Source organism: Misgurnus anguillicaudatus, chromosome 20, assembly GCF_027580225.2.
Source record: "Misgurnus anguillicaudatus chromosome 20, ASM2758022v2, whole genome shotgun sequence".
Taxonomy (NCBI): domain Eukaryota; kingdom Metazoa; phylum Chordata; class Actinopteri; order Cypriniformes; family Cobitidae; genus Misgurnus; species Misgurnus anguillicaudatus.
Genome location: NC_073356.2, coordinates 27,279,193 through 27,303,817, shown reverse-complemented (window position 1 = coordinate 27,303,817; position 24,625 = coordinate 27,279,193). Strand labels below are relative to the sequence as shown.

The 24,625-nt window shown below is 39.4% G+C and overlaps 1 protein-coding gene across 5 annotated transcripts in view; it reads right to left on the bottom strand.

Annotated features, from left to right (window-relative positions):
- nfatc1 (nuclear factor of activated T cells 1) overlaps positions 1-24,625 on the bottom strand; it is a 51,901-nt gene that overhangs the window by 21,988 nt on the left and 5,288 nt on the right. For 4 of the 5 annotated variants that reach the window (XM_055220287.2, XM_073858425.1, XM_055220286.2 and 1 more), the window contains exons 4-9: positions 20,622-21,651; positions 20,330-20,489; positions 16,997-17,199; positions 15,626-15,798; positions 14,039-14,179; positions 830-885 (exon numbers count right to left, since the gene is read on the bottom strand). In XM_055220287.2, coding sequence (XP_055076262.1) covers positions 830-885; positions 14,039-14,179; positions 15,626-15,798; positions 16,997-17,199; positions 20,330-20,489; positions 20,622-21,511 — 1,623 coding nt within the window. In that variant the 5' untranslated portion in view covers positions 21,512-21,651. Of the gene's footprint in view, positions 1-829; positions 886-14,038; positions 14,180-15,625; positions 15,799-16,996; positions 17,200-20,329; positions 20,490-20,621; positions 21,652-23,178; positions 23,530-24,625 lie in introns of those variants that run through there. The other variant, XM_055220285.2, reaches the window with a different exon arrangement.

Below are 24,625 nucleotides of genomic sequence, written 5' to 3'. Positions count from 1 at the left end.
AAACAACAGCCAGCTTTCAACACAATAAATATTTACCATTTCCTTTAATATATAATGTTATATAATAATATACTGTATTATTCAAGATTTCCACTTTAAGAGTTGATACCTTTTTAAAGGGACACTCCACTCCCCTAGAGTTAAACACTTGATCTTCACAGTTTTGGAATCCATCCACCCGATCTCCGGGTCTGGCGGCAGCATTTTTAGCATAGCTTAGCATAATTAATTGAATCTGATTAGACCATTAGCATCGCGCTAAAAATAAGAGTTTCGATATTTTTCGTATTTAAAACTTGACTTTTCTTTATTTACACCGTGTACTAAGGCCGACGAAAAGTTTAAAGATGCGATTTTAAAGTCGAAAATAATCCCCTTGGTAACTTTCAATAGCAGGGGACTATTTTTGGGCACTGCGTAATATCATTGCGCCTCCTGCAGCCATGTTATGGCAGCAAAGTCCTTGATTATTACGGCAGAATGAGAGTATAGTTCCTAGCCCTGTCTGCCTAGAAAATCGCAACTTTTAATTATCCGTCAGTCTTAGTGCACTATGTAACTACAGAAGAGTCACGTTTTAAATAGGAAAAATATTGAAACTCTTTGGTCATTTTTTAGCGCAATGCTAATGGTCTAATCATATTCAATGGATTATGCTAAGTTATGCTAAAAGTGGTACCGCCAAACCCAGAGATCAGCTGAATGGATTCCAAAACGGTCAAATGTTTAACTTTAGAGGAACTAGAAAATGAACACATTTAAAAAAAACCTGGAGTGTCCTTTTAAAGTGTATAAAATGGTTAAAAAAGGAATTATTTATAAGACTTACAGATTTAAAGGAATCTCTGTTCACTTTGGCTTCCATTTCCCATATGTGATGGCCATCTGCAGGGGAATAAACAGATTTATATAACAGATTTATATAAAATTCACCATCTTAGGTTAATTTTAAAATATCAACATATTTTTTTATATTAAAATAAATACAAAATGGCACAGAATCTATTTGTACATTTGAGCCACACAAACAGTGTGAATATGCTTTGTGCAAATAAAAAATATTTATAGAGAAAAAAGCAAAATGTCTGTGAAATCCAGGTTAAAGTCTCAACTGAGCATCAAAGTTTGATTTCAATCACTGATATCACATTAATTTGAATCTTTGAAATGGCCTTTCTCAGTCAATGTGAAAGATATCATGGTTATATTTTTTACAGAATGGTCTTTACATTATTGAGGAAGATTTTTATGTAGAAAACAGCAAATCACAAAAAAAATTGTTTAGTTGGGTTTTCACGTGGTCACATACAGCACAAATTCCCTTTCCAAACAAATAAAAGATTAATGAAAACCAGTTTGTAAGGTTACAAATGAAACATTGTTATTTGCCGGAGAATTACAGTTGTTGAATGAACTAATGAACTTTCAACCATAGAAATAGGTCTAAATTTACACATGGACAATTTATTATCAGTCTAGACAATCTTCTGTATAACATTAAAGACGCATGAACCCGAGCGAGCTATCGCTAAACTGCAACCAGGCCTTGAATTACATCATGTCCTGTCTGTCTCTGACCCGCTTGGGCAAATGGGGGGCTGATGCAATCCTAATCATCTTACCAGAGCCAAGAAGTGCGTGTGACGTGCCTTTGCTATGGGGGACCAGTCGCTTACATCAGCCCCTTGTGGAATCTCGCAACTCATGACAAATAGTGTCTGAAGGGTCCAATAAAAGCCGCGGTAAACTCTGCTTCAGATAATGAGCAGCGGCTGTTTGGCTAAAGAGCGTGCGGTGCGCTTATGCGTCACAGACCCTGATCTGTCCATTCTGTCGGCCTCAAATCTCTGCCTTCTTTTCTCCTTGTTATAAAAAGTTTTATTTAACTATTTTCTGCCTTCGACGTTCGAAGCAAACAGGCTTTCCCACACAAACGATGGGGAACAAAAGAGGCATTAAGATCTCGTTTGCTATTTTTAGTTAAGACATCACTGAAAAGACGTTTTTAGTTAGCCCGTAAAAACAGGAGAAAACCGCAGAGCATTTCGGTCGCAGGAGCGACCCGCTAGGGTAAACCACAGGCGCACACATGAAATCATAATGCATCATTGTGTCTAAGCAAGAAAACCAGGAAAATAAAGAAAGAATTGACATAAATTCTTTTAATTCTGTTCAAAACAATAGACAAGCGTCTTTTTAAAGTTTCCATTGGCTTGTCTCCGGTAATATTTTTTACACAATTGCACATTGCTAGCATACATTTCACAGTAATGATGCTCCTGGGTTTTAACAGAATGTGGTGGAAAAAACACTATTGGTTTTCCATGATCATTTTCTATGACAAATACGCTCCAGTAGACCCTGAAGACTAGACTTACTCTATATTCCTAATCCTTTATTTATACCACTAAGAAAGATCAAATGTATTGTTCTCTCACCTCTGCGAAATAGGTCCCGAGATCAAAGTCAGACACATTGCTGGTCAAATTTCAAGATAAACGGCTTGTCGAGTTGTCATAACGTTTATTAACACATACAACGGAGAGATAATTCACCGTTTTATTTCGTTTCAGAGGCTTGCTATCAATACTGCATGTACGATTATGAATGTGAATTTGGCATCTGGGATCATTTTCCATTAGAGGTTTTCAAACTTTCAGACTTATTATTCAAATGTTAGAGATGGAATGTTGAGACTATTTTGATTGAATTTTAAGAGAAAGGTTAGACAGTGGGGTCTAGTTTCATGGGCAGACAGTGAGGACATCCCTGGCTGGCTAAGTTGTGGTCTGTGATGTGGTGAAATGGTCTGTCATTACAGCTAGAGGGTAATGCAATGCTAGAGGGAACCTCCATTCCCTCTCTCACTCAACTGATCCTCTATGTAACTCTCTCTTTTTCTCCTGGACCAGGGCCAGGAAGGTAGCATGATGTCAGACCACTGTTATTAACTTCTATACGTTGTTATATATACATTAACTTTCAACTAAGGCATGATGATTTTTCCTGGCGCTTTAAAATAGCGTTATATTTGCCCTTAAATTTATGGCAGGGAAATCAATAAGCATAGTGATGCTTTCTAGCATTAACACAAAGATTAACAGCGTCTGTGTTCTAACCGCAGTACAATAATTTCAGTTTGTACGATGAATTCATCGACGCAAATCAAACTTTTATAAGGAATTTGCATTTGTTTGCATCACCATATAATAATGTTTTTGGGGGTTTCTGGGGGTCATTTTTTTAAAACACTGATATATATTTTTATATATGTATATGTACATATATATATATATATGTATATATATGAAAAGTTTCGTTGCAAATCGAGATAAATCCCTTTTTTTAATTGTTCAGAAATCTCGTTTTTTGGTTCCAATTAATATACATTAATTAATAATAAAATAGAAAATATAAAAAATATTTACTTGTGTATTTCTGAATTCATATTACGGTTACACTTACAGTAAGGTTAGAAAATGCATTAAATAACATGAACTCACAATGAACAATACTTCTACAGCATTTATTCATCTTAGTTATGATAAATAACTGTTAAAAAAATGTTATTTTTATTATTCCATAACGAAAATTAACCATGGTTTACTACAGTTAAAACAAAAAAAAACATGGTTACTATAGTAAAACCATGGAAACCACAAAAAACATAGTTCAGGGTTCCCACACCTTAGTTAACTTCAAATTCAAGGACCTTTCAAGGACTTTCCAGGTCCAATACCCTCAAATTCAAAGACTAAATGCAGGGACACATTTTAAGTGAGAACAAGGTTACATTGTGTTACCTTTTAAGATACATTGTTACAGTTCCCTTTCGAGGGAACTCGCGCTGCGTCACTGCGGTGACACTTTGGGACGCCTCCATGGGTAAGTGTGTCTGAATGTGTATATCAAATTCAACCAATGGTGAGGCTTAATGACAAAGACATGGTGATGCGGGAGTCAGGAAGTATATCGCTATCTGAAATTTTGCCAAAAACGGCGTTACAGGGATGCAGGAAGTATGGCAAGGGAGACGCAGCGTCTCATTCCCTTCACAGGGAAAAACAGTTACATACGTAACCCGATACGTTTTCATCTGTCAAATACAACTATGCAAAAAAGCATTTGGTATGAATCAACATTCACATACAGTAGATATAAGCATTTAAAGTGAACATTTTAGCATGTGTGCTTAAAAAGTCTAGAATTTATGATATTATCTTACACTACACAGTGAATAATATGGATTTTTTTTTCCAGAAAACTTGCACAAAATAGATTCAAACACTTTCAATGACCTGTATCTATGTATGTTTATTTTTAAAAACTTCCCAGGGCCTTGAATTTTTCCCAGATTCACAAACTTTCAAGGATTTCAAGGACGCAGAACTGCATTCAAACAACCCAGCATAGGTTTATTTATTAACCCAACATGTGTTCTGTCCAATATTTACCCAGCATTGGGTTAAAAACATCCCAGCAGATTTAAGAGTGAACTACCATTACAAGGATTAATAAATGCTAATACTGCTGTATAATACTTAGCATAATAAGCTAATGCACTCACTAATGTTAACAAATACAACCTTAATGTAAACTGTTACTTATATTTCTATAGTGTTTTTTGCAATTTTGCATTGCAATGCTATTTACTGTTACATTGGTGCACATAAATGAAAATGATTGAAATTCTACCGTGCATTCATTTAGAGAAAACACAGTGTGGAAAACATGCCTTGATTGTTTCAAATTAGATTTTTACTGTATTTTCGTTAGCCCGACTGAGAAAAATAATCCTTATGAGCCATTTCGGAGCAATTATATACATATCGAGACATTGAATATCCCTACTCAGCCCTATACTCTCAACCCCAGTTCTTCTGTAAATGAACACTATCGATCTATTTTTCACATTCTAGCCCAGTCACTCACTCTCCTCCCTAACCGCCCTTATTTTGAGCTCTCTCCCGTCTCTGGAACTGCAGAGGTGAAACCTTTCTTGGAGCCGTACTTCCAGTGGGACGTCCTTAAGTGCTAGCACAGGAGTCTGTGGTCAGAGAGCCTTCATCTCCGCTCCATCAGAGCCATGTGAGTGAAATACCTGCCCGCTCTCACTGCGCTGGAGAATTGATGAGCACACTGTGTACTTCTGCAACATCATTATAAGGTGCTCAAAAAATCCTCTTACCTAAGACTCAATCACTGAGTATGTCACGTCATACAGAGAGAGGCGAATGAGTCCATTGCCTGTACAAATCTGGGGTTATTTTACTTGAGATGAAGGGTCAATATGACATATTCCAAACATTAGGACCTAACTACATCTTTACCCACTCTGATTAGGATATGATTGGTGCATGCCAGTTAAAAAATGCTTCCCTCTTAACAACAAAGTGGGGTAATGCTATTGATGAATATCAGTTATGTGACCTTTTACGTCATTCCAGTTGCCTGCCGCCATCTTGAGTTCTACGATTTACAGATTTCTTATCTTTTACGGTCTATGATTCTTACGGATACAGTAAATTGCTACGAAAGACAACATTTCGCACCTCAACTGTCCTAAAGAGAAACGCTACTTTAAAAAAATATCTTGGTTAGGGTGTGATGCCTACTCGATCCCTGATGCGTTCTTCCAGTCGGTGTCCGTTGCTACCGAACTACCACTATTTCACAACATAAGAAGGCACAACATGAAACTTTCAGTTTCATCTGGATCTCTACACATGAACGCGAGCATTGAGAACATTGTTTATGTACACAAAGTTTACTAAAAAGAAAGGTTTTGAACAACTGACGTTGGCGGTTATGGTGTCCGCTCGTCATCTTTGCCAAACGTAAAGAATCAATTTCCGAATGCAAATGAATGAATCTCATATGAGGCTCTTTTTTCAACTAGAAGGTCAATATTGTTTTTCACTTGCGACAAAACAATAAATTATCCGTGCATTTATATGTAACTATGCTTTAGGAGCTATCCATCTTTACTCTCCTTCCTCCTTACGTGTGCATTTGGAGATCGATACATCTTGACTGGGAGATGGCGGTGAGCTGACGCCAAAACAACCAAAGTTAGTTGTTCAAAAGCTTCTTTTTAGTTAACTCTGTGTTCACAAACAATGTTCTCAACGCTCAAGTTCACGTGTAGAGACCCAGGTGATACTTCAAGCAAAGTATCATGTTGTGTCGAGCCTTCTTAGTGTTGTAAAAATAGCAATTTTGATGCTCACAACATATTGAAGGCAAAGCATCTTGTTCTTTTCCGACCACTTCAGGTACTCAAAATGGCAGAAGACAAGTTTGAGATGTGAGTGACGTCAGCTGATATTCATGAATAGAAGAATCATTTGTGGTTCTCCAAAGAACATTTAATTTAGGAGTGCACAGTGTAGTGGATGGATGCCATCCATGGCATCACGATACGGTTGCTAAGCAGTTACTTGGGTGGTCTGGTTTAATCATCTTTATCCCTAGGTCTTTATGATATTATTGTTCCTTACTCAAGCTCAACTGTTTTACCATTTTACATCTGCCAGGCAAACACTGAAAGTCTGATTGCTTATAAAAGTGATATCACACACTTTCTTCGGCAAGCTCGAAAGATTTGAGCTATCATAAATGTTCATCGCACAAACGATCAGGGACAATCACAAGTTTAATACTTAAGTTAGAGATTTGGAAAAAACCCTAACCTCTAAGTATGTGCAATAGTTATAGTGATGCTTAGCAAGAACCACTAATAACAATGTCTCGATTCTTAGAACCTATCCCAGATCTTATCCAACACAGCCAAAGACTACAATTCCATTCTCCACGATTCTAAAGTGACTCAAAAGTTCAAAAGCCAGAAGCTAAGGACCGTTCCTAGATCAGCTTGGACCTGCCAAACTCCCCCCACCTTAGCTCACAATGAAAAGGCCTGTTGTGTTGTTGACTAGGGCGGTCCGCAGAGAAAAAAAGCTTAGTGCTCCAGGCGGTTTGGGAAGCAGGCAGGCAGGGAGCTGGGTGGCAGTGTGCGCCCAAAGCCTTCCTCAGACTGTTGTACTGTAAACACCCAGATGCTGCAACGCAGACCTGCTCGCCTTGACGGTCTGAATAGACTCCCTTGTCTTTCCCTTAACTGCACTAGAGAGCAACCCCCCCCTCGCCCACACACACTCCCCCCCCTCCGGGCAAAAGGGATCAGCGTATGGCACGAGAGCTCAGGCTGGGATGACCCTAATTGCAGATGCTCAAGCGAGCCAGTTTTCCAGAACGTGCTAATGAACAGCAGCTGTGGAGTCTTCAGGCGAGGAGCACCGCTTCTCCATGCCACGTTAAAACGCTGTAATGTGCTCGAAAATATCCATTTTCATTGCACTCGAACGAAGGACAATAAAAGAGCCCACATTCTGCCAGGCCATTGTTGTGGATGGGCTGTTTATAAATGCCTGGTATAATTTTTTGTTGCTCCTTAATGAGACAATAATACAGGAATTCCCTGAGGCTTGCGGCCGTGATTGGTTTGTTTGTGCGAGTGCGCCATTGCTGCCGAGGGTTGAGAAAGAGCCAAACCTCAGGGCTCCTTCACACGGAGGTTATTGTTCTGAAGTGTGAAAGGAGGACTCCCACGTGAGATTTTCATTCACGGAGCACCTTCGAACAAACTCACCTCTCACTGAAGACTTACAGAAACAACTTACAAACTTATTAGTGGTGCTAATAAGCGATTTCAGAACTAATTATTATCCTTAAGCAATGGATTTTGCCACACAACTCATCACGCACCATAAATGCGACCTCAAATCGTATGGCCTGAGAAGTGTGCTGTTACTTTCATAAGCAACTGGGATGAAAATGGGCAGAAAAGGTGTTAACCAAAAGGATGATGGTTCGTGCCCACCCAGGGATAACGGAAGCTTCTGTAGTTCCTGTAGCTTAGTTGGTAGAAAATATATCGCTCATGGGTTCGATCACAGGGATACTGATAAAAATAAATAGATGCAAATGCATGAAGGTAAATGTAAAAACCCATTTGAGACCAAGGACTAGAAAGAATATTATTGGCATTGGCGGCTCATGACTTCTTTCCGCAAATGCAAAACTTGTCAAAACATCATCATGTGTGTGGATCGTCATGTCAAAATATATATTTTGACCCTTTCCACGTGTATGGAGCAGGTATTTTGACATTACGTGCAAGGCACATAGGTCTCCATGACACACATATTTTGACATGAGGAGCCACACACTACACCCCAAACAAACATTTTGCTATTAATTTTAACTTGGGTTTAGTAGGCAAACAGTTACTTTGAACACCATATTAACACCCTACAGTAGTAACCACTCAGAACATGGCAAAATCTGTCACAATACCTTGGCAACTGCATAGCAACACTCCGACAACCATCCAAAAACTATAGTGCTGTTACAAAAAACATTGAAAGCAGAATTTAAAATTACAAAGCCTTTACATCGTGGCTTATAGATATTAAAGGGCACATATAATGCGAAATGTTGGGAGTGTGTAAACACAACAACCTTACAACGAAAAAATCCAAGCTCTCCTTCTTTTTTAATCCCCATTAAACCAAAGTAGTATCATTAGACATGATATTTTGATTCTTATGTAAATGCAACGTTACCCAAACAAAGCCCCACCCACGCCACTGACTGACTGGTTAATTTTACCCCAAAGTTTTTTATATTGTAGTGCTAATGCGGCTAAAGATACTATTGTCTTCACATGAATCAAATCTATTTTTAACCAAAAGCAATCACTGTCTGTTGGTAAGGCAGTGATGGCAGTAGCTCATTTGCATTTAAAGGGGTCATAGCATGAAAATCAGACTTTTTCCATGTATAAGTCCTATGATTTGGTCCCCAGCGCTTCTATCAACCTGGAAAACGTGATAAAGAACAACTCAGTAACTTTGTTTTCGTAAGCCATTTTTTACAAGCATGTGAAAGATGAGGTCGTTCAGATTTCGCCTGTTTTGTGAGGTAGGTAGCAAGGCCAATTACAATAATACCGCCCCTTAATCTGTACTATCCAACCACGGCACTGCTATGTAGTGCAGAGAGAAAGAGAGAAAAAAAAATTTGTTTCAATTTCAACAAACAACCATCATTGCGATCAGTGTTTGCATTTCATCAGCTCATTTGCATTTTAAAGGACACACCCAAAAACGGCAAAATTTTTCTCTGACCTACAAAATGGCAATTTTAACATGCTATAATACATTATCGGTTGGGTATTTTAAGCTAAAACTTCACATAAGCGCTCTGGGGACACCAAAGACTTATTTTACATCTTTCAAAAAATCTCATAATATGACCCCTTTAAAGGTACAAACATGAAAGCAGTGCTTTTGCTCCCACCCAAATAGGGGCATTTTGGACATGCTATAACAAATTATCTGTGGGGTATTTTGAGTTGAAACTTCACAGACACGTTCTAGGCACACCTGAGACTAACATTACATCTTGTAAAAATTGGCATAATATGTGCCCTTTAAAATAACACGCCTGATCACATGAGAATTCGTACATATTTTACGACTTGGCTAATACATTAATCAGGCAAAAACGTACGATTCTTATGAAAAAAAAACAATTACAAAACCAAACCCCTAACCCCGCACTTAACCCAAATGTCAAAGGGTTCAAGGCAAAGTGTACAAAAACTTACGAATGTTGTCATATGAATTAATCCGAATTAGCCAACTTGCGAGATAGCGTTGAAATAACACATATCAGTGTGTTGCAACTAAAAAGCCTTCATCAAAGTATCATAATACATCACTACAGTGATTTTGCAAGCACTGTTACACGAAACCAACAATCAAATTTTTCTAAAAATAAAATAAAAATAATAATAGTTAAATCTGCACTTCAGATCACCATTAACAACAACTACCAGTGTGAGTCTTAACCCCAACACACTCCAACAATATAATTTAATTCAAATAAAACACCTGAGGCTGATGTATTTAAAGGTTGTAACCATCTGGTTGTTCGCTTTCTGATTAAGTGCAAAGAATTCAGTTCGGAAGGTTTTTATGGACTGAAGTCAAATCCAATATTCACCTGCAGAGTCTGGAGATGCCTCTAACTGCAGACAGATCTTAACCTAACTGCTTTAATGAAGACTGACTCATTCATACGCACACACAGGTCTGTACAGTACCCGGATAACTTAATCTAATCTGTAAGAAAAAGATGCCCCAGGTCACAGCACCGTGCCTTCTCTGACAGCTTTATCATATGCACGCACACACATCCATAAACGCACAAAGAAAGAGGGGGAAAAGAATTTTAAATGGTTTTGCAGCTGAGCAGGCAGTATAGTCCAGTGGGTCCAGATGTAAAAACGTTTTACTCTCATAAGGGAGTTTCTTTGTGTCTGTCTGTCTGTCTTTCTTATTCGATTCGCTGTTTTTTGCCCTCGATTTTTCCTTCTGTTAGGAATCCCCACTGTTCCGTAACACACCCACATACACATATTAACTGTAACGCATCTGGGCCAAGCACACGCAGGACTTTTCCAGTCAATGGAAAAACTGACTGGGATCACCAGCGATAACCATAGATCACAGACCCTGCCAAGGTAAAATGAAGTGAATAAAAAAAACATCATTATGTTCTGTTGTTACAAATTTGCATACAAAGTCAACACTTTACTCCACCACGCGTACTGCTAGCTGTCCAAAAATATCAACTTGATGGTCAGCAAAGGATGCCAATTTAAAGCCTTTGAGTTAGGCAATCTTCTCTCCTTCCACGTCTACAGGGGAAGAAAAGAGAGATGCTTTATCTTTAGTCATCAGCGTGGGCCAAACGAATACGGTCGCTCCGAAATATCTGATTTCGCTTATGTCTAAGAGATTGAAGCTAGACGTGACCTTAACTAGTAACACACACTTTAATCACAGATGACTCTGATATGGATGATGCTTTGATGATTTAAACAGGCACATCTATACAAAGCCGAAGTGTATGGTTATTCAATGTTAAAATACTTTTCTATCTTAAAGAGGACATACCATGAAAATCTAACTTTTTCCATGACTAAGTGCTATAATTGGGTCCCCTGTGCTTTATCGACCTAGAAAAAGTGAATAAGATGAAAAACTCATGTAGGTCAGTGAAATTTGGCTCCTCTTGTGATGTCAGAAGGGGATAATATCGCCCCTTAATCTGCACTATCCAACCACGCCACTGCCATTTAGTACAGAGATCACAAAATGACACAAAACTTACTATTATAAATTATCTATATGATATTTTGAGCTAAAACCTCACATATGTACACTGGGGACACCAAAGATTTATTTGACATCTTAAAAAAGTCTGGTGAAATGTCCCCTTTAACTATCCGAAAATGCAGACTATATATGTGACTCTTCAATGTCAGTTTGTCTATCCTATCCTATTGTACCTTTCCCTACCCTTCCCTACCCTATCCTATCCGAACATTAGGCTTTTCTTTGGTAAGTTTAAGCCGTTTTAGTTTTAAAAGTCAGGTTTTCAATGAACCTCTTTTGAACTTTTCTTGCAAATGAGATTCTTTTTATGATTTTCCATTTAAGACACGCTCCAGTTACAGATGGGAAAAGAGCGCACGCAGTCACGTTGCAGCTCGAAGGAAACAATGGCCAGAAAGAGACACAGAGAGCGAACGAGAGAGGGATTCCCTGTGTGTGAGTCACGTCGTGGAAGCCCCCACTTTACTCATAACAAAAACAAGCTTTCCCGCTGAGCTTTAATCCGCAGAGATCAAATCCACAGCACTCCAACATATCAACTCCTGTTTCCAACACCTTGTCAATAAAATTCCACATGCTGATGGAGTGCATGACTAATGTGAATTTAAGATGCATTAATGCATTATTTTGCCACGTGGATGTGAAGACATCCTAAATAACAATCCATATAAAGGCTGAACTGCATCTTTGCCTTTCTGAAAACAGACTGTTTTTCAATTTTGGAGAAGCCGAAGTTTTATAGATGATGTTAAATGCAAATATAAAGGCATAAGTTATAAGGCAATAAGACACATGCATGTGACTAAGCTCATGAAAAAGGATAGTGGAAAAGATTTGTCTTGGGCAAACTGGACAGAGAGACAGAAAGAGAAAGAGAGAGAGAAAGAGAGAGAGAAAAAGAGAGAGAGAGAATTGTTGATGCCAATAGTGGGCTGGCTGAGGGGTGTTTCCATGTGAGGATTGCCCAAGAATCCACAGCGGATGCCAGACATAGGGAAACCCTTCTCAAAAACAAGAGTACACACCCTTGAGTCTGCAAGCACACACATGCCCTCTTTATCTCTCTAACAAACACACACACATGTATGTGCAAACAAACCAAAAATGTCTGACCGCAGGTCGATGATGCTCTCATAAACCAAATATGAAAAGTCAAACCCAGAACTTTCATTGATTTCATCTAGCTAATCCTAAACACCCGCTTTGCTGAGCTAAATGGCACGTCCTAACTTGAATTTTATTCAGCTACATACTAAAACTATATTTATCTACAAAGAACACAAAACAGAAATGTAATCTGCTGTAGGGCATGTATAAATCTGTCTCTAAGTCTATCTTTCTTTCCATCCATCCATGCCCATTTGGTAACAGCTGTAGTTAACAAGCACATATTAATAAATAACAGAAATACTGCATAAAATCAAATCTAATCTTGCCTTTCAACATCCTTTCCTGACAGGTACAGCAGTGAGGCCATTTCCTCTGGCTTTCGGTCAATGCCAAACATCAAACGAGTTTACACCATTCAATCTTGGCTTTCAGGTTTTAATTTTAGACAAACTCATCAAGGAAATGGCTGTTTGTAAATCTCAGGTATCAACGGTCGAGGACTCCTGCTACTATTTTCCATATGGAAACGATGGAGAAAGCCCTGAATAAAGACAGACAAAAAATCAAAACAAACGCCCAGACACGAGGGACAACCCAGACTGCACTTTCTCTATTTGGGCTCCATTCCTGGGCAGCACAGGCAATGGAAAGTTCTGGAAATGTAAATCTGTTGGGTTAAAAATACAGCGCATTAATGTGCTCCACATGTGGCACTCTGGCATGGGTAGTGATATTTTGACGGCAGAGAAGAGTAGGAGGAGGGATGGATGAGCGGTAGGTGGGTTTTTCTATCTAGAGATGAGACTGAGCATATATACAAATTATACTGAAGAATGCAATGTGAGTTCAGGACATATAATGTGCAGTTTCTAGGGGCCTTTTATAAACCGCACAAGTTCATGACTAAAACACTGACCCACATGTTGAAACAGATAAAATGTGACCCTGAAAATCCAGGCAAAAGTCTCGATCGAATTTTGAGATTAGGAGCATCAAAGTTTGATTTCATTTGATGATTTCACATTGATTTCAATCTTTGACATGACCTTACTCAGTCAATATAAAATATATTAATGTTATATATTTTCAGCACTGAATGTTCTTTTTATGACTTTAGCTGGGTTTTCACAAACGGGTACTGTGATCCATGTCAAGCACTGGAAAATAATGAGGAATGAGGGATTAATTCTGGATGCCTTTGTTTCCATTTACAAAAAAATCTGAAGTTCAAGTTGAACTGTGTAAAGACTATATATAACTATAAGTGAACTATCTGTAGGTAAATGTTCAAATAATGTACTACAAAAGTACTAAAATTGCACATTTTTCCTTTAAAGGTGCATTACCTAATTTCAACTACCAGCACCAAACAGGACTGTAATGTTAGAGCAGCCTGACACGGCAATAGTGTCTCAATCATTGGCGTGACACAGTACCCTTTACAGTCACAATCTCTTGCAGTATACAATAGGACCCGGTATGTGATGGTGAACTTACTTTATACTCAAAGTGTACTGTATGTATTTTACCATCTTGCATCTAATATGCTTTCCAAGTAAGAGATGAGATCTGGGATTCAGTCTTTGTCCCAATAGCTTTACCTTCAGAAAATTCCCAAAAGAGAACCAAATCCTGTTGCTCATTCAAACACAACACACAACTCTAAGCGTGTCCTGTACCTTGTGCTCTCTCCACAAACACCACCTTGGAGTCGGGCTGGAAGTTGTGCCCACTAAGAAGCATCTGCTCGCCTCCTGAGGCTCCACAGCTTTCCATGTTCTGTTTATCCACGAGGGGCAGCTCCTGTGCCGAGCGCTGGGCTACAGGAGGACAGAGGTTGAGAGAGATAAAATGAGCAAGACTAATTTCAAGATTTACTGTTGGTAATAAATTTAACTGAGGGTAAATATGGTTATGCCTGAGTAAACAATTGGGTCCAAACGTCCACCACTAAACTTGGGATTCGCTTTATTAAAAGGCTTTAGAAAAGGTTTAAAAGGTTTGAAATAAAATGTAGCAATATTTATGATTCTGAAATTTTTTATGTCACAAATCAAATAAAAAAATGTACATTTTCCAACTAATGCTTTTGTAAGAAAGATACGATTCCACAGCTTACATTGAAATATTTGAAGTAAACGTTTTATTAGAGATGCACTGATATATCAGCCAATAATCGGTCAATAAAAGCTATTTTTCACACTTTTTTGTGATAGTTTAAAAACAGCTGATAGTCGTGGCCAATATATACTGTCAATCAAAAAAGAACAGGAAAATGCAATGAATTTAAGCTCTGTGTGTAGAAAATGTTAAGAAACATCACTGGTTTAATGTTCAATATTAATGGATATTATATGAATGAAAAACATCCAGAAAATGTAATCTTCAGACTTGAGTTTGTTAATGCAAGTTAATATAACCACCAAACTATTGGTATCGGCTGATATTAGTCTGAATAATCGGCTGAATAATCACTATCAGTGAAAAAAATGTATATTGGTGTATCTCTCCTTGTTATACTGACAATATGTGCAATAATTCAAAGCTTTTTTACAAGTGAACCCCTCTGTATGTATATTATACAATAACAAACTGAATACGCCTTTTCTACCAATACTATCTGGTCATTAAACATCCATTTAATGACCAGGTAGTATTGGCAGTGCTACCTGATTAAAATCTTTCATTTTTTAGCTCTAAAAAATAAAAAAATGACACATCATACAGATCCACATTTCTACTGTGTTTGGCTTTTAACTTGCTATAAGCCAAAAATAACACAATTAGCTAATTTTCTAGTGATGTTTCATTACCTCCAGGGCTCCAGACTGCGACCAAAATTTGAGAGTGTGCCACTGAATTTTACATCCAGTCGCACATGTGCGACCAGTAAATTTGACCTTTTTTTTTGATGTGACACTGAATTTGAAACGGCACATTGTACTTTTTGCATCTATCATCAAAGTATTTATTAGTAATACAGTGGAAATAAGTAGAAATGTGAATATGTGGTTAGCATGTTGATTTACGGTGTGTGCCCCGAAATTTTCTGGTTGCGCCCCTAAAATTTTCAGTTGGGAGCCACTGTGCTCCTAGTGAAAAAAGTTAGTCTGGAGCCCTGACCTTATAGTATCCGATTGGCCACAATAATTATTGAAGCCAAACAAATGATTTATATAAGCAGAGAAAATAATTCAATACATCAGGACAATCTAGGCAAATTATCAAGAACATGTTGATCTGAGATTTTGTGGTGTTAGACTTACAGCACTCGATGGGGTTGGATGCCGCCTGTAGGGACACAGTCCTGCCGTTCGGCTGGTTGATGTGAACGCGAAACACCATCCTCACACGTGTGTTCTTCCGACCGATATCCGTCTCTCCCTTCCGGAGTTCAATGTCGGAGTTCCGCAGCTTGAGAATTCCAGCGCAGTCGATTCTGTGCCAAAGAAAAAATAAACATATTTGAATAACAGACTTAATATATCATCTTAGAACTACACAATGTATGTGGTTGTTTAAAAAATATATCTCAAAACAGAGTAAGCTTTTAATTTATTGTCTATTTCAGATTTTCTGACAAAATTTGACTTATTTCACTCTTCTAATTCTACCCATATAAAAAAATGCCCATTTTTTATCGCTGCTTAAATTTATGGTCTTGAATTGGCAGTATCAATCCATAAATCCATTGGTAAATCCATAAAAAGTTGATATTGTTTTCCAAAAAAGCCAACTTAAAATAAATACACATTTAAAGCTTGTCAAAGTTTTTCACTTTACTGAAGAAGCATTTCGGGCCACAGCCTTTATTATCGCGTGTAATCCACCTGAGCCAAATGAACCTTGAAGCTTTACTTTTTGGTAAAAACAGGAAGCATGAAAAGCTGGGGAAATAATTACGAGTGTGATTCACTCGCCAACCCAGCATAGATCCTGGAATATCACATATTAACATTCCCATGTGCATGTGGTAAGGACAAGCACGTTGTGTTCTATGTGTTTACGAACACACAGCCACCGTGATATACAGTTTTCTGAACTGAAGCGAAGAGAACTTGGTGTTTTGGTTGTAATTCATCACGTCTTTCACAGTGTATTCCCTTTATAATGTGTGAAACTAAGCAGCCTGGGGGTAGAGCTGCCTGCTTTCCATTTTTAGGACTGCCAGTCCAAACAAACCTGTATATGAGGGGGGGAAATCAAAATGTACAAAAAAAGTAAAATGAAATTGGCTATACTGCATTGACATATGGGCTGAGACATTTTTTGGCTATGCTGCAAAAACGTGACAAAGCGGGAATGTTCTTCAGACGGTTCTTTAACGGGATCCAAAGGGGTTTGAGGTTTTTTGTTAAATGTTACAGAGCGAGGAGAAAAAGTGCTGAGCTAGTAAGACCGCTACCGCCCGGCTCACATATGAGAGCCCAGCTCCCCATTACGGGCTCCACGCGACCAGGGGCCTCCTGTAACACGAGCCCTGGAGCTCAGACAAGGGAAACCCGGCGTGGTAGGACTTCACAGAGAGCGTGTGCACACAAAAACAGACTTCTGCTTATGAGTTGCTTTCAACACGAGGTGGGGGGACGTGGTAAAACAAAATGGTGTCTAAACAACGTGTGTGCATGAATACTCACATGGCCCTCATGTTGCTCTCGGGCAGTAAAGGAATCTCCAGAACTTTGGTGTTGGACTGCAGCACTTCGTGGCTTGGCGTGGACACGGTCTTCCCGGTTATTCGATGGACCTGATAAAAGGCGTGAGGTCGCAGGAGACGGTCATCTGCAGTCCCGATAAACAGTTGCAGGGTCAAAGGCTCACTCTCCATGTAGCCGTGAAGCTGAAAGACAAACATGGCCATTTAGACCAAAACGGTAATTCACAGCATATAGCATAGTTTATATATCTGACCCTGGACACAAAACCAGTCATAAGGGTCAATTTTTTGAAATGGAGATTTATGCATCATCTGAAAGGTGACTTTCAATTTATGTTTGGTTTCTGAAGATAGGACAATATTTGGCCGAGATACAAATATTTGAAAATCTGAGGGTGCAAAAAAATCTAAATATTTAAAGTCCAAGTGAATTCCTTAGCAACACATATTAATAATGATAAATATATTTTTTTATATATTTAAGGTAGGAAACTTACAAAATATTTATGTAGAAACATGATCTTTACCTAATATCCTAATGATTTTTGGCATTAAGCCTATACAATGTAGTTTTGGCTATTGCAAAAATATACCCGTGCGACTTATGACATATACATTATACCATTATACATTTGACAGATGCTAATTCATAGGTATACATTTTTTAATCAGTGGGAATCAATGCCAGAAACTTTGCGATGCTAATGCTACGTACACACCAAACGCATAGCATCGCGTTGCTCGCTCTACATTACTCGCGGGATTTAACTTTGTGTCATGCACATTTTTAGCTTGAGTTAAATATTTTCACCTTGCACGAAGGTGCGTTTGAGGTGAATAGCGCGTGATTTTGCGGCAATCGCACCGCCCAATTCGCCTCATTCGCATCGCCCCGCGTGGGGACGCGTCTGATCACATCTTTGCATTGACTTTGTATGTAATCTACTCGTGCAAATCGTTGAACTCACGTTTGGTGTGTACGCCCCATAACACAACGCTCTACTAACTGAGCTAAAGGAACATATATGGTTATCTTCTTTAACAAAGATTGTTATATGTATAGCATGAATGCACTGTTAGTAACTTTGGATATAAGCTTTGCCAAATATGTACATAATGTAAATGTGATATTTGGATTTACAGCACAAACACATTCGGTCTAAACATGGCCAATGTGTATACCGGTAGTTATCCTCAAGGAGGGTGGTCAGCATCTGCAGTGAAAAAGTTGGACGAGTGTGTATGTTTATTTAAGTGGATATGTTTGAGCCTGGCATTCGTGTTTATTCAGGCAGTAGGGAGTGCACAGGCCGGAGAGCACAGATCAGCACAGAGAGGTCCGCACAACCTCCCCCCTCATCATTACATTATCACCCACTAGAGGAATGCCATGACTCTTTCCACCCATGGCACGAAGTTCAGAGCCATACGTCTGAACCTCTCAATGTTGCGGGTCACTTCTCACCCACTCAAGCCCTCAACCTCCGTAGCACATCTGTGGCAGATGAGAGAAACAGCTTGAGGGAAAAAAACGCAGATTTACTGTAGACAGACGTCTTTGAAGGAGGCCAGATACGGTGAGCAAATCTTACTGGAAGAGGTTGTGTCTAATATGATATTGAGCAAGAAGATCTGTTCTTCAATTTGTGTTAAAACAAGAGACTTAAATCGCTACCGAATGAAAAAGTAACACAGATCATCATAGCAGGCCGCGTTGCAATGATCTGAATATCGCAAATGCGAAAGCACTGCTCCTACAAACCAACCTATATTTAGGGATTTCGTCACTTCTTCCAGTTACAGCGGTGATTTTTGTTGACAGAGCTGTTCTGAGCAGTTTACTTCCCCGAGAGACTTAAACGCAGACGTGGAAGCGCATAGCTGTGGTGCGGCAGGCTTACTTCAGAGGCTACGCACTCACGTATGCTGGCGCATGTGGTCAAACTGCATCCAGGATACGAAAAATGACAGAAACCACCAGGAACCCGAACAGGGAGGGGGGCGGGAGAGAAAAAAGAGAGACGGGGGTTCTAACTGTCTCGGTAGAAAAATCCTGACCACCAGAAACCACCAAAGCCAAGCGAAGAAACAGAGAGAGAGAGAAGTGGGCCTCAAGACTATAAACTAGGACTATATATGGTGACTCAAAGTTATAGGAGAATTCTTAGCACCGTGCACTAAAGGACATGTACTATCTCTAATATGATGTTTTAAAGGATGGGACAAGCTTGTTTGAGGCTAACTCGAACACTCCCCTTAACTCGCCTGCCAGAAATGTGCGGAGCGGAGATTGGACGCCTCCGCATGATGCTGTCGCACATGATGTCAGTGCACTACTAGGACCTTTCGCTAAACAAAAGGCAGTCTGTGCGCTAGGCCGGAAACTGTTACGAATTCAGGGTGAGAGAGCCTTGTTTTCACAGACGAGAGTCGCGCTGAGCCCCATGTTCAGAATCATTAGCACCTCATTAGGTTGAATTAAAGATGTAGAGAAAGTGTGAAGGTTGAGCTCACTTGCTCAGTTCCTGGACAACCTCAACACATGCTGGATGTCTATTTAAATACACCTGATTCAACACATCAGCTTGGGTGTGTCAGAGCATGGATACATCCAAAATGTGTACTGTTTGCGGTTCTTTGGGGAAAAAAATGGAAACCATTGGTCTATAACAATTTAGCTATAAAAGATTTGTTCAGCCCAGAATGGAAAGTCTTGGTGTCATATGGCAGCAAATATGACAGCAAATATGTTTAGTTTTTCAGAGAGAACGATCAGACCACTTTTTTACTGACAGTTTGGGGTCACACTGCCCAAGAATCACATCCAACTGCAGAAACTCTTCAAATAAAATACAAAGAACGAACAGCAACTACTGTATCTTGTGCAGCGAATACCCATGATTCATCGTCACAAGAAAATAAGATGTGTGAGTCACCAATGTCTGCTGAGTATAACGGCCTGACATTCCCGAGTTTGCACGTGTCAGTATAACCAACAACCTGAAGGACAGTATATCAGCATGACTGGTGAGAAAACAAATATGAGAAAGTTTCCTTTGGCCTAAGGTTGGCTTTGAAAATAAACAAACTATTAAAGAGTGAAAATAAACCACGACACAGGAAGATGACGTTGCGGGATGTGGTTTATAACTGTGTAGTTAAAAATAAAACCATTCTTTCAGGACCTATTCTTTCACATGCCAGCTATAGTATTAAGGGATACATTTATATTCTGTACATTTTACCCCGGTGTTTCCTTTGGAGATCTCCAGTTCCTGGTTATAAATGTAACACACTAAATAGTTTGCTATACCTGGACCACTGGATGTCCTCCTGCCAGTGCTTTCACAGCCCCCCTGCTGCCCTCAGTCTCGTAGTGAGCACGGTGATGGGATTTGGGTTGAACATCAATCTGTAGGCTGTAGGGTCCTGAACTAGAAGGCAACTGCCAGTCAAGAGCAGGCAAAGATGGACTTGAGGTTTTAAAGTGAGAGTTCAATAGTGAGACAAAAAGAAAAAAACACTCTGGTTAGCATGGACAGATGAACGGATGATGCAAAACTGATCTAAATCAATAATATAAATGAAATATCTAATGCATGTACCTCATGTAAGTCTTTGGCTTGGACCAATATGGGTGTTGTGGAACGTCCAAAAAGCCACTGCAATAGGTTTCTTTTTTGAAGGGCAGACGTGCTGAGGAGAAGTCTTCCTGGCAAAGCTCCAGAGATCCGGTCTCCTCTCCACCTGGTTCTACTTTTAGGTTCATTGAGGCGTTGTGCTCCAGACTGGTCTTGCGGGCCTTCAAAGGGATCCCTTCCCCAAGATCTGTTAATCCGTCGGTGGTGAGGGCGTTAATGGCGGCAACGATAGCAGAGTTGGTGTACTGGTTGGTGTTGGGCATCCAGGTGTCCTCACTCACACTAAGACGAGGTGAAGTTTGTGGAGACAGCCCCGGTGATTGGTTTGGCGAGTACGGATTGTACTTGTGCGACTGGCTGCCGTTGAAGCTGTACTTCCTCTTGCCGCCACAAGGGGAATTTGGTCGCGATCCTCGAGGGATCATCCAGTTATCGTCAGTGATACTGGTACGAGGAGAACCAGATGGAGAATGTCTTGGAGAAGCACCAAGGGTGCACGACTGCAGTGATGAGGAACCTTTAGGGGAGACGCAGGGACTCTGCCATGGGGAGTTCTGAGGTGAATTGTCGTAGTTATACGAGAAGCCAGACTCGTACGACGACGCATCCGAGTGGCAACTACGGGAGGACACGCTGCTTGCAGGGCTGAGGCAAGTGGGGTCACGATAACCGTCAACGTTGGGCAACGTTAACGTCACAATGGAATTGACTCGCTTGGCAACAGGCATGCTGTTCTCCTCCACTGCATCCTCCGGGAACTGGCCGTAGGCTGTAATCTCGATGCGAGGACTCTCCAGCGTTGGAGCTCCATTAGACCGAGGACCGGACGTTTGGAAGTAGCCCACTGAGCTCATATCGTCATGGGGGGAGAAAGAGGAAGGCTGACTGATGGATATTGACAAGGAAGCAGTCTGCAGGTTGTGATATTGGGAGGATGGGCAAGGATTGCTCAGAGGAAGAGAGATGGTGGTGTTTGGGCTGTAACTGTACGCGTCTGTAAGGTAAAAAGGAGACATCATTGCATTTCATTGGATTACATGTGTCAATACATAGCCTGTATGTGCATGAGACATTGATGAAAACAAGTGCATTGAATTACTTTCTAAAGAAACTTGTGACTGCTGGTGTTACAACTATTTGTACCTGATAACCACAGTGTGTTTATGATCTGACATTTGATTGGTTTAAATAAAAGAGGGGATTATAAATAGATGTTTGTCTATTTCAAGTAATAACTGTGAGTCAAAAAACGTTAGTGGTTAAAAGCCACAACCTCTGCAGAGGAAGCAAGGTGAATGATACACAAATACCAGGCCAAAAATAACAAAGCGTTAAAAATATCTTCCTGACGACAAAACCAGACGGAAAACCAATACACATAAGCAATCTTCATCTAAACACAAGGGCAAACATTTGCTCATATGCAATACATACGGTAAAATTAGAGTACAGTACAATATTTCAGACATGCAACGTCAACACACTATTTCATCTAACACCCCCATTAAAAAGAAAAAAGGAGATTTTTAAAAGATAATAAATATAGCTTCCTGAGCCGAAGAAGTGGAACAACTACTATTTTAACTCTTTAAAAGCACTTGTAGCTTAACCAAAAACTTTTTAAAGAACTTTATCATTGCAAAAAGCAGCATTCATATGTCCTCTAAATGCAATGGTCTATTAAAGGTATGCCTTCATGTCCACTATGACATCAATTCATTTTTATTTGACAGTAAACAGAAATGCATTATTGAGGGATGCATCCATCAATAGTTCTGGAAGTAGTAAAATGTGTAAGTATTAAAAACATGGGCGGGTCTTTTGTGAGACCCCGCCCATAAAATACTTGAAACCGTGACCAGACCACAGGCAGCATCCTTCATGTTAATAACATACTACTAATGTGTCTTTCTCTTTTAAATATAGTTAACGACGGCGTAGGAAGATTTTTCTGTGCAAGACTTTCTTATGCAAGCCACACATAAAGTTTGATAGACCATCACAAAAAAAATAACGTTTAAAAATACTGATAAAAAATAAAGTATTGAGTACTGATTTATTTTAGGTTCTCGTCATGAAGTATGAACTTTAACAAGTTTGACTCAGTTGTTGCTAAAAGGCGATCTAAATAGCCTCCTACTTTTTCGGCTTCGTCACGCCCACCACTCCTTTCTGCAATCTCTGAGTCAAAATAGTACTCATTGAGTGCTTTGATTAAAAATAAAATACAGTATAATACAATATATAAATAATACTAATAACAAAACAATTGTATTAGATAAATGCATTTAAAGGAAATGAAAAAAATTTGCTATCTAAGATCACGTGCATCACAGCAGTTTTAATTCTTCTACCATAGCGACAGGTTAACGCACAAGTAAACACGTGCATACATAAAGGAGTTAAATAATATCACTGCTGATTATAATGACACGCAAGGCGCGTGGAATATGACAGCGTGCCGTGCACACATGCATTTCTTCTTCATAAACGAGAGAGAGAAAGAGAGAGAGTGCGTTACCTTCCTCAGCGGACTTCATGCTGTCGGGTGAACTCTGCCGCCAAGTTCAACGCACTTTCCCAAGACGCACGACTGTGTCCGACCAGCGCTTTATTTCCCAATATAGTGATGACTTTGGATATCTGTGACACAACTGTGTTCACTTCAACCGCAACAGATGTGTATTCCAGTCACGGGCAAAACTGTCTAACGGATTTCAAATCTTAAAGCGCTTGAAATACGCAAAAAATAAATATGAATGTTATTTTAATACAGTTTCTTTAACTCGTTTAATTCTGGACTTGCATGTTAGTTTCCAGGGGTTCTGGTGACGCACTGCTTTGCGATGGAAAGCTCTGTGTGTCTATATAAAGCCGGGAAACACCTCCGTGTAGCCCCGCCCCTCCGCGCAGTGACGCAGGCACCACGTCTCCAGCTCACAGCAGAAGAGGAGAGGGATTCTCCAGATGTGCAGCAGCTGAAACCACAGGACGAAAGATCCGGAGTCTGCGCATGCGCGCATGCAGGATAGCGGGAAGTTAAATGTGGCGGTTTTGCAAAACGGGGTCGATTAAATAAGCCATTATCATGTTAATAATTTCCATTGTCCGGTTATAAGACACAAATGGCGCCTGTGTGATATGTCTGTCATCGCGTAGCAACTGCAGCCCGTTGATACTGACTGAATAAACAGACAGATGGTTTGAGATGTTTTTTTTAGGACGTCGCAACGCAACTGGATCTGAAAATCACAAGCTGTTGGCAGCGTGGCAAGCTATGATTTCGATTTTGACAGATTTCCAGAAGGGCGCGATTCGCTGTAGACGTCGAAATTAGCCGGGACTTTTAAAGCCAAGATGTGTTGGCAAATGTCTGCATTGGTGAATAAGCTATTCATACTGGGCTTGACATAGAGCAAAAAGAATGAGCAAAAATTACTTTTACGAGCACCTTATTCATCATTGTTTCTCGTCATACTTTTTTCTTGCGCAATTAGCCTACCTATAAATCATATCCAGTAAAATACATAAAAAGAATGTCAGTTATTAATATGATTATATATTTTTCCCTAATTATTAGATATTTTATTATACTTTATATCATATATTAAATGTCAGCTTACTTGGTAACTTAAAGCATTGGCAACGCAAATAGGTCACAGGTTCAAACACACATAGTGATAAAAAATGTATACCCTGAAGTCATTTAGGATAAAAACATCTGCTAAATGATTTAATGTAAACATTAGAAAATCTCACGACCACCAGGTAAAAAGATTATACACTGTGGAAGTTGGCCATATATGCTAATTGTATTATAATCTAAACATTAAAGCGATAGTTCACTCAAAAATGAAAACTCTGTCATCATTTACTCACTCATGTTGTTACAAACCTGCATACATTTATTTGTTATGATGAACACAACGGAAGATATTTTGAGAAATGTTTATAACAAAACCGTTCGT